Source organism: Peromyscus californicus, unplaced genomic scaffold (assembly GCF_007827085.1).
Source record: "Peromyscus californicus insignis strain IS unplaced genomic scaffold, ASM782708v3 Scaffold_5__1_contigs__length_169319896, whole genome shotgun sequence".
NCBI lineage: Eukaryota > Metazoa > Chordata > Mammalia > Rodentia > Cricetidae > Peromyscus > Peromyscus californicus.
This window is the reverse complement of record NW_026294573.1, coordinates 37,604,502-37,612,307: the sequence shown is the minus strand read 5'-3', so window position 1 is coordinate 37,612,307 and position 7,806 is coordinate 37,604,502. Positions and strand designations below refer to the sequence as shown.

Genomic DNA, 7,806 nt, shown 5'->3' with positions numbered 1-7,806 from the left:
CAATTAGTAGAAGTATTTGGGAAGGATTAAGAGGTGTGCCTTGTTGGAGAAGGTGTGTCATTGGGGATCGACCTTGGGGTTTCAAAATGGCCAAGCCATTCCCAGTTAGTTCTCTCTGCTTTGTGCTTGTAGATGGAGATGGTATCTGAGCTCTCAGCTTCTGGTCCAGAACAATGTGTGCCTGCCTGCTTGCCTGTTGCCATGCCCCACCATCATGATGGTCATAGATTCTAACCTTCTGGAACAGTGAACCTCAGTGTAAATGCTTCTCTTATAAGTTGCCTTAGTCATAGTGTATTATCACAGCAATTGAAAAGAAACTAAGTTTTTAACCAGAAACTGACAAAATATCTGCCTTTTTGAAAAATTACCCTGGACTTCCCCCCCCCCACACTTTTTTTTTTGTGTGTATGTGTGGGGTGATATTTCAAGACAGGGTTTCTCTTGTGTATCCCTGGCTGTCCTGGATTTCACTCTGTAAACCAGGCTGGCCTCAAACTCAGAGATCTGCCTGCCTCTGCCTCCCAAGTGCTGGGATTAAAGGTGTGCACTGCCACTGCCCAGTGTTACTCTGGACTTTTCAAGGATCAAGGAAAATTGGAGAAGCAAAACTCTGAGTCACGGAGACTAGCTAGAAACCACAAAACAAAACAAAACAAAAAAAAAAAAAAACTGAAAGTACTTCAAGTGGCTTGTTAGAGAGAATTTGATCATAACAGGCATAAGTGAAAGAATTGGGCAACTGATTAATTCATTCTTTTCAAATGGTATTCAATATTGTTTTTTTTTTTTTTTTTTTTTTTTTTTGGTTTTTTGAGACAGGGTTTCTCTGTGTAGTTTTGCGCCTTTCCTGGGACTCACTTGGTAGTCCAGGCTGGCCTCGAACTCACAGAGATTCACCTGGCTCTGCCTCCCGAGTGCTGGGATTAAAGGCGTGCGCCACCACCGCCCGCCCGGCTGGTATTCAATATTGTTCAACAAACAAACAAATTATTTCAACTATTATGAAAGTTGATTTCAACTAACAGCACTGGAAAAAACAGCTATATGGCCTGATGCAATTTACCAAACAAGGGGACCCAAAGGAGGTCTGAGAGCAAGTGGAGATGATGCCAGTAGCTGTGGGATTGTGGGTCCTATGGAGAGATGCAGCAGGCAGGTAGACACAGGAGAGTCTGAAGCTCAGGAGAGAAATGAGGACAACACATGTGAGTTTGAGATCTGGACAGTGTAGGTGGAGTTTCTTATCAGGACTGCCAACTCCCAAATAACCACACAGAGACTTGTTATTACAAAAGCTTGGGTGATAGCTTAGGCTTGTACCACTAGCTCTTATATCTTAAATTAACCCATTTTTTAAAATTACTTCCTGCCTCCTGGCTTTATTACCTTTATTCTGCCCATGCTGCTTTTCTGCTTCATAATCTAATAAGGTTTCACTTCATAATCTTGGCTGTCCTGGAACTCATTTTGTAGACCAAATTGGCCTTGAATCTATGGCAATCCTCTTACCTCAGCCTCCTGAGTGCTGGAAGTGCAGAAATGAACTACCATGGTGAAGTGTTAGCTCCTTGCTATGAAAAGCAACTTGATTCAAACTGATGATTCTTCTTCCCTCACGTCTGTGGGAGTGGAGGTGCAACACCATACCAACATGATAAGCACTGTTATCATGTTGAAAGATACCATCTCTCCATGCAGGAGGCAGGTGGAATTTGGAGAACTCAAAAAAGTCAAGTGTTGCTGGGCATGTTGGTGCACTACTTTAATCCTAGTACTTGAGAAGCAGAGGCAGGAGTGTAGTCTTTCTCTGTCTTCGACAGTCAGCTCCCAAATACAACACAGAGCCTTATTAATTATGAAAGCTCGGCTTTGGCTTAGGCTTGTTCCTAACTAGTTCTTATAACTTAAAGTAACCCGTATTTTTAAATATACATTCTTTTACATGGCTCAGTTACCTTTACTCTGAACTGCCCATCCTGCTTCCTCCACATCTGGCTAGTGACTCTGCCTTTCTTCCTCTCTGAGTCCTCTCTGTCCCAAGAAGTCCTGCCTAACCTCTTCCAGCCTAGCTAATGGCCATTCAGCTCTGTACTAGACCAATCACAGTGACCTATCTTCACAGTGTAAAGGAATATTCTGCAACACAGGTGGATCTCTGTGAGCTTTGAGCTCAAGTCCTGGTCTACATAGGGAGTTCCAGGACAGCCAGGGCTAAATGGAGAGACCCTGTCTCAACCTCCTGCCCCCTCAAAAAAGACTAATCAGGGGTTGGAGATGGCTCTATGCTTAAGCACACCTGCTCATCCAGAGGCTCAGTTAGGTTCATTGCACTATGACAGGCAAGCTCACAACTTTAACTCCTGCTCCAGGGGTCTCAGATCGAAGCTCTGGTCTCAAGGCACACCCTCACTACTTGTACATGCACACACATGCACATAATTAAAAATAATTTTAGGGTTTTTTTTGTTTTTGTTTTTAAAGAATCGGATAATCAACCCGGCGGTGGTGGTGCATGCCTTTAATCCCAGCACTCAGGAGGCAGAGGCAGGCAAATGTCTGGTCTACGGAGTGAGTTCCAGGATAGCCAGGGAACAGAGAAACCCTGTCCCGAAAAGCCAAAAAAAAAAAAAAAGAAAAAAACAAAAGCCAAATAAAAGATTCGGAAAATCACAGCGCCTATCATTCATGGTTTATGGAATCAAGGTAACAGAGGCGCTCAGGACAGTAATGGAGCAGGTTTTCAATCCTCTCCTCCTCAGCCTGCAAACCGCCTTGCAGAGCTGGGCCATGCAGGCCTCATGCTGCAGTCCTCTGATCCTGGAGCGCTCAGGGAAATGGCCCGAAGCCCCGGGAAGCCGCTAGCTCCCGACTCCGCGGTGCGGGCATCTGCTCTCCCCCGAGGCCCACTGGTGCCCGGCTGCGACCCTGCGGGAGAGGCTGTGCATGCGGGCTCTCCGCGCACGCTGTGGTCGCCGGCCGCGGCCGCCGCCCTAAGCGCCGCCCGCCGCCCTCTCACCCCGCGGCGGCGGAAGCGGCGGGGCGGGCCGGCTGGGCCGGGGCGGGGCGCGAGCGGCATGGAGGAGGCGGAGGCCGCGGAGGCCGCGGCGCGCGGGGCCGAACTGTGCGGGCCCGAGTGGGGCCCGGGGCCCCTGAGCTGTGAGTGCCTCTCGGTGCGGGTCCCGGAGGGCTGGCGCGGGCTGGGTGGGTCTCCCGAACCTTCCGGCGTCCCTGAGCCCTGGGAGGAGAGGAGCTGAGCCCGATGGGATGGGGCGAGGGTGGAGGATTGGGGTGCGGGAGGTCGCTGTTAACTGGTCCACCCCGGGGCTGGAAAGGACTGGGATTTGCACCTTATAAGGACTGATGAGTCGTGAGAGTTGAGTTTCTGGCCTCCACTGAGGCTCTGAGTCTGGACTTAGTTTCTCCAGCCCCAGGGAATTTTCAGGTGATCCAATTCCTCTAAAGAATTTCTGGCAAGACCCAGAGAAGTTGAGCCACGTTGCTTAGGTCACACAGCTCAGCAGTTTGCTGAGAGAAGTGTTGCTCAGAAGTCCTCATCTCTCCAGAAGGCATTAGGCTTTGGGAGAAGCATCTTACCCCATGTGACTCTACGGTCCCCTCAGATTCCTGAAGTCATGGACTGGCCGGGACAGGGGTGACTCCCTAATCCAGTATGGATGACTGGAAGCCCAGTCCCCTCATCAAGCCCTTCGGGGCGAGGAAGAAACGGAGCTGGTATCTTACGTGGAAGTATAAACTGACAAACCAGCGGGCCCTGCGGAGATTCTGTCAGGTAAATGAGGTCCCACATGTCTGGAAGGCTGGCCTCCTCCTCACTTTAACCTAGCATAGACTGTGGACTAACTGCCCTGGCTACCAGGAAGAGGCAGCAGATTCCAGGAGGGGAACCTCTGTGTGTCACGACCTTCTCAGGCAGTGATTAAGACCCAGCATTCTGGAATCAGAACCCAAGCCTGGTCTCCTAGGCATCCAACAGAAACCAGAAGTCTGTCAGGAAGGCTTTGCCCCTGAACAGCTGTCAGGCAGTGTGGCCCAGGTTCTGTGTCTTCCTGTTCTCCACTATGGTTCTTGGGTCCTAAATCCATCTCTAGGAACTAGTTATGGAGGGGACCAAGGAAGTCAAGGACTCAAGTGGAAAAATACAAGAGCTCTGGGTAAGAAGGGCTGCTGGAGGGAGACTTGTCAGGGGAACTTCCCTGGGGGATGGCCACAAACCCATCCTGATTGAGAACCAGAAAGAGGAGAGACAGGCCCCAGATTCTTTCTCCCTGTGCCCTCTACAGCCAGGGTCAAACTTTCAGAAAACCTCTGTGACCTGGAGGGGGTGTGCCTCAGTCTCCCCCATCTTTCCACTCAGACAGGGGCTGTGCTTTTCCTGCTGGTGACCGTCATTGTCAACATCAAGTTGATCCTAGACACTCGAAGAGCAATCAGCGAAGCCAATGAAGACCCGGAACCAGAGCAAGACTATGGTGGGAGTCCGCTGAGGATGGGGTGGGGGACTGTGCTAGTGAGACGTTATCCATGCCTGTTCCAACAACTCCCTCTCCAGATGAGGCCCTAGGACACTTGGAGTCCCCTCGGCGCAGAGGCAGCAGTCCTCGACGTGTGCTGGATGTGGAAGTGTACTCAAGTAGAAGCAAAGTGTATGTGGCAGTAGATGGCACCACGGTGAGTGGACCGGCATCTTCAGTCCAGTCAGGACCGGGGACTGAAACCCTGTCTGACTACTGGTTTCTACCTGTTAGGATTAAGGAAAAGGTCTATGAAATGTCTGTGTGGCAAAGTCTCGGAAGTGCTCAGGAGCATCAGCAGGCCACTACCTCCCTGGTTTACTTATTATGTAACCCCTTCCTAGTCCCTTGGGCTTCAGCCTCGGCCCAGGCACTGGGGTCCTAGAGGTAATGGGACTTGCTCTTCCGAGAGACGCTCATTGGTAGAGGATTATAGGATATTCAGAGTTAAGCAGAGACAGCCCAGGGCTCTAGGTGCCATGAAAGTGTTAAAAGGTAGATTGTAAAGAGATATGCTCTTTTTCTGATGAGGGTACCAAGGAGTCTTTCTGGGAGAGACATCCTTGAGCCTGAGTTAGAACTGTAAGCAATGACTGGCAGGCTGGTGTGTTTCATACTTATAAGACAGAGTCACCATGAATGCCAAGGTGAATAGCTGGATTACTTTCTGCCACTGTGCAGGTGCTAGAGGATGAGGCCCGAGAGCAGGGCCGAGGCATCCACGTCATTGTCCTCAACCAGGCCACGGTGAGCTTGAGGATGGGAGACCCAGAGGGCTGAAGCTGGACTCTTCCTTACTGGTAACACTATCTCATAAGAGGTTTGCTCCTGCCAGGGCCACGTGATGGCAAAACGTGTATTTGATACGTACTCTCCTCACGAGGATGAAGCCATGGTGCTGTTCCTCAACATGGTGGCACCCGGCCGTGTGTTGATCTGCACGGTTAAGGTCAGTGAGTCTCCCTGGCTCTGTTCTCCATGCCCCTAGCTCTGACTTTGCTCAAGGGAATGGGAAGAACTTCTGGGAAGAGTAGCTCAAGTTCCGGTCTGAGCCTTGGTTGGTGGGTTTTTTTTTTTTTGAGGGGGGAGTTGTTGTTTGTTTCTTAATCAGTCCAGCAGTTACTGAGCACCTGCTGTATGCCACTGTACTAGTTGTTGAAGATCCAATAGGAAGCAAGACAGAATTCCCACCTCCCTGGAGCTCACATCCCAGTGGTAGCAATAGAACAGTCAACCCAGCCTATAATGTCAGGAAATGACAAGAGAAGAAGAAAATAAAGAGGCAGAATGACATGGCTGCATTTTAGGGAGGGAACACCTCTACTGGGAAATAGTATATGAGTGGAGGACTGGAGGAAGAGAGAAGTAAGCCTGTAGTTGTCTGGAGGAAAAACAGCCTAGGTAGAAACTTCTGGAATGATCTACGGAAAAGGCCCTGAAATGGAGAAGTACCTGGCAAGCTTGAGGGACAGTGAGGATGCCAATGGAGTCGGAAAAGAAAGGGGAATTGACGACAGTGTTGGAAAAAGAGTGTGGAGCGGTGGCAGGAGACAGGTGCTGGTCAGGTGGGACACTTAGTGTCCGAGTGACCTTGAATGAGTCTCAGACTCCTAAGCCTTCACTACTTTTTTGTCTGTGAAAGACAGTAACCAAAGAGTATTGTTGGAGTCACTCAATGAGCCAACTTAAGTAAAAGATTTTATGTGTGGTGCTTGAAACATAACCAGTGCTGCATAAGGCCAGGTCTCCTGGACCCACACAAGTCGTGGTGACTGTCTTTTTTGGTCCTCCAGGATGAGGGCTCCTTCCACCTCAAAGATACAGCAAAGGCTCTGCTGAGGAGCCTGGGAAGCCAGGCAGGCCCTGCCCTTGGATGGAGGGACACTTGGGCCTTCGTGGGACGAAAAGGAGGTTTGGGCACCAGAGGCTGTCCACCCTGTCGTATCAAGGGAGGGGCAGAAAGATAAGAGATGGGTGTGCGATGGGGGTGTATGGGAGTCAGTGGTCATACTTCAGGCCAAAGTGGACAAGGAGTTGGGAAGAAGCCCCATACTCATCTGGGCCTTCATTTTTCCTTTCCCTTCGGCCAGGTCCTGTACTTGGCGAGAAACATTCTAAGTCTCCTGCCCTCTCCTCCTGGGGTGACCCGGTCCTGCTGAAGACAGATGTGCCACTGAGCTCAGCTGAAGGTGGGGTCAGTGGGGGCCGGGCTCTGGGGCAAGGCTTGAGCAGACAATGGGCGTTTGGATCCTCTGTGAGGCTATTTTTCCTTGACTGTGTGCCTGGGGCTTCCCTCACCTAGCTGGCCTGACGCCTTCACCCTCTCCATTTCCTCCTTCCCTTAGAGGCTGAGTGTCACTGGGCAGACACGGAGCTGAACCGCCGCCGCAGGCGCTTCTGCAGCAAAGTTGAGGGCTATGGAAGTGTGTGCAGCTGCAAGGACCCGACACCTATTGAGTTCAGCCCTGACCCAGTAAGTGGGGCCAGCGCAGTGAGTCTTGGACTCCTCCACAGCTTAGCAAAGAGCCTTAGGAACAATTCACAGCTGAGGTTTTCTCTACCTTGACCTGGTAGGCGCTAGCTCAGCGTGATGTATACTCAACTCTGAAGAGAGGTTGGGGATGGGACAGGCCATGTTATCAGGGCTGAGTTGGACTCTGTGTGTGTGTGTGTGTGGAAAGACAAGAACAAGGAAGACCCTTGGCCCGTTCCTGTCTGCTCCTGGGGCCCTCCTTTGCACTGAGAATTCTTCTCTAAATGGAGATCCCAGTTGGAAGAGGGAATAAGGGAAGCTCAAAGCTGTTTCTCACACAGCTTCCAGACAATAAGGTCCTCAATGTGCCTGTGGCTGTCATCGCAGGGAACCGGCCCAATTACCTGTACAGGTGAGCCTGGAGTGGGCTGTGTCCAGCACTGAGCGGGGATGTCAGGAGGTGGGTGGGTCCTTGGCTCGCTTTCCTGTACAAGTAACACTTACAGGAGGCAGAGAGGCAGCAGATGCTGGGCCTGCTCGATATGGGTAAACACGGGACATAGGAGCCCATTTATAAACGGGAGTGGTGAATTGAGAGGACAGAGGAGCCCTAATCTACTTTCCCGGCCTCCCCAGGATGCTACGCTCTCTGCTCTCAGCCCAAGGGGTATCTCCGCAGATGATAACGGTCTTCATTGATGGCTACTATGAGGTGAGTGGGGTTGGGGTCAGAGCCGGACACAAAGCTGTGGGTACTGAGCAGCCATGATCACTGAGGGCTGGTGAGGGCTGTGAAAT

At 51.0% G+C, this 7,806-nt stretch overlaps 1 protein-coding gene across 5 annotated transcripts in view; it reads left to right on the top strand.

Annotated features, from left to right (window-relative positions):
- Positions 1–7,806, top strand: part of Pomgnt1 (protein O-linked mannose N-acetylglucosaminyltransferase 1 (beta 1,2-)) — a 40,626-nt gene that overhangs the window by 27,459 nt on the left and 5,361 nt on the right. For 3 of the 5 annotated variants that reach the window (XM_052715927.1, XM_052715923.1, XM_052715924.1), the window contains 10 exons: positions 3,624–3,793; positions 4,379–4,493; positions 4,574–4,692; positions 5,217–5,282; positions 5,371–5,484; positions 6,329–6,446; positions 6,626–6,724; positions 6,881–7,008; positions 7,350–7,420; positions 7,645–7,720. In XM_052715927.1, the coding sequence (XP_052571887.1) occupies positions 3,674–3,793; positions 4,379–4,493; positions 4,574–4,692; positions 5,217–5,282; positions 5,371–5,484; positions 6,329–6,446; positions 6,626–6,724; positions 6,881–7,008; positions 7,350–7,420; positions 7,645–7,720 (1,026 nt within the window). In that variant the 5' untranslated portion in view covers positions 3,624–3,673. Of the gene's footprint in view, positions 1–3,048; positions 3,174–3,623; positions 3,794–4,378; positions 4,494–4,573; positions 4,693–5,216; positions 5,283–5,370; positions 5,485–6,328; positions 6,447–6,625; positions 6,725–6,880; positions 7,009–7,349; positions 7,421–7,644; positions 7,721–7,806 lie in introns of those variants that run through there. The other 2 variants (XM_052715922.1, XM_052715925.1) reach the window with 2 other exon arrangements.